Below are 1,650 nucleotides of genomic sequence, written 5' to 3'. Positions count from 1 at the left end.
TGGTCACGCCACAATCCCTTCTCTTCTCCCGGGATCTTGGGCACGCACGCACACGCGCCCGGCATGAGTTTTAAGCCACCAGGTCCGGGACGCGAATCGCAGTCGACTATGTGGGAGTCCAGCGACACAGCCATTACACTAACTGCTGGTTCCCAAGCAATAGAATTCTTTGAAGTATCTGAATACTGAGGCCCAAAATAATTGATAATAAAGCAGGATAAAAACTCTTACTGAGATACAAGTGGGTAAAGTTTTGCTATGTCAAACAAACAAGATGAACACAAAATCTAGACAAAGCAGAGAGGGATGTATGAGAAGAAGATGTATGCCCTGAAGGACATATTAACAATTATAGGAGATCTCATCCTTCTTTCTGCTTTACTCCAAGGAAATACCCTCCACAAATGGCCCTGAGGAACCACAGCACTATCACGGAGTTTATTCTCATTGGGTTGTCTGCTGACCCCCGCATCGAGGCTCTGCTCTTTGTGCTCTTCCTGGGGATTTACCTCCTGACCATGATGGGGAACTTGATGATGCTGCTGGTGATCAGAGCTGATTCCCGCCTCCACACGCCCATGTACTTCTTCTTGAGTAACCTGTCATTCCTGGATCTCTGCTTCTCTTCAGTCACTGTTCCCAAGCTGCTGAAGGACCTTCTATCTGCAAAGAAAACCATCTCGGTAGAGGGCTGCCTAACTCAGGTCTTCTTTGTGTTTATCACTGCAGGGACAGAAGCCTTTCTTCTCTCAATGATGGCCTATGACCGCTATGCTGCCATCTGCCACCCACTGCTCTATGGCCAGATGATGAGTAATGAGCTTTGTGTGAAGATGGTGCTGGCCTCATGGGCCCTGGCCTCTCTCAGTTCAGTGGTCATTGTGCTCTTGGCTGTTAATCTGGACTTCTGTGAGGCCCAAACCATACACCATTACACCTGTGAACTGCCCTCTCTCTTCCCTCTGTCTTGCTCTGATACCTCCATTAATATCGACATCTTGATCTGCTCCACTTTACTGCATGGACTTGGAACATTCCTCCCAATCTTCTTCTCTTACACCCGTATTGTCTCCACTATCCTGAGCATGAGCTCCACCACAGGCCGCAGCAAGGCTTTTAACACGTGCTCCTCCCACCTCATCGCGGTGATCCTGTTCTTTGGGTCAGGTTTGGTCCGCTATCTTATGCCCACCTCTGGTTCCTCCCTAGATTTGCTTGCCTCCTTGCAGTACAGCGCAGTCACACCCATGCTGAATCCCCTCATCTACAGCCTAAAGAACCAGGAGGTGAAAGCAGCTGTGAAAAGGACATTTGAGAAATGTCTGCATTATTTTAGGTAACGACAAAGGACACTGAATGGTAGGAAATAGTTTGTGCTGCCAAGTGCTTGAACTTAAGGTAGAATTTTAAATCAGTAACTTAGAGACCCTTTATCACTCTCTCTCTGACTATATTGGCAATGAAAAATAAAAAACACAAAATCATGTCTAGTTTGTATCTGTGGATCTGTGGTTCATTTTCTCTTTGTTCAAATCTCTTACACCATCACCTCTTTCTTTCTGGTACAGATAGTTAGACATTGTAACTCTTGGATTGCTCATTTATGTAAGGTAAATAATACAGGTAAATCTTTTTTTGTTGTTGTTTTAT

At 45.6% G+C, this 1,650-nt stretch overlaps 1 protein-coding gene across 1 annotated transcript; it reads left to right on the top strand.

Annotated features, from left to right (window-relative positions):
* The first annotated feature begins 393 nt into the window (after nt 1-393).
* On the top strand, nt 394-1,340 carry LOC102486192 (olfactory receptor 8S1-like). The gene has a single exon (XM_006168246.1). It carries the CDS (start codon nt 405-407, stop codon nt 1,338-1,340), a length of 936 nt encoding a protein of 311 aa, XP_006168308.1. The 5' UTR covers nt 394-404.
* The last annotated feature ends 310 nt before the right edge of the window (nt 1,341-1,650 follow it).

The sequence above is a fragment of the Tupaia chinensis genome, unplaced genomic scaffold (genome assembly GCF_000334495.1).
Source record: "Tupaia chinensis unplaced genomic scaffold, TupChi_1.0 Scaffold145652_1, whole genome shotgun sequence".
NCBI classification, from domain to species: domain Eukaryota; kingdom Metazoa; phylum Chordata; class Mammalia; order Scandentia; family Tupaiidae; genus Tupaia; species Tupaia belangeri.
The sequence above is the reverse complement of the archived record's forward strand: the minus strand, read 5'-3'. Positions and strand labels throughout refer to the sequence as shown.

Bases quoted from the DNA above. Each gene is read 5' to 3' on its own strand.
- LOC102486192 (XM_006168246.1), top strand. From the start codon at position 405: ATGGCCCTGAGGAACCACAGCACTATCACGGAGTTTATTCTCATTGGG.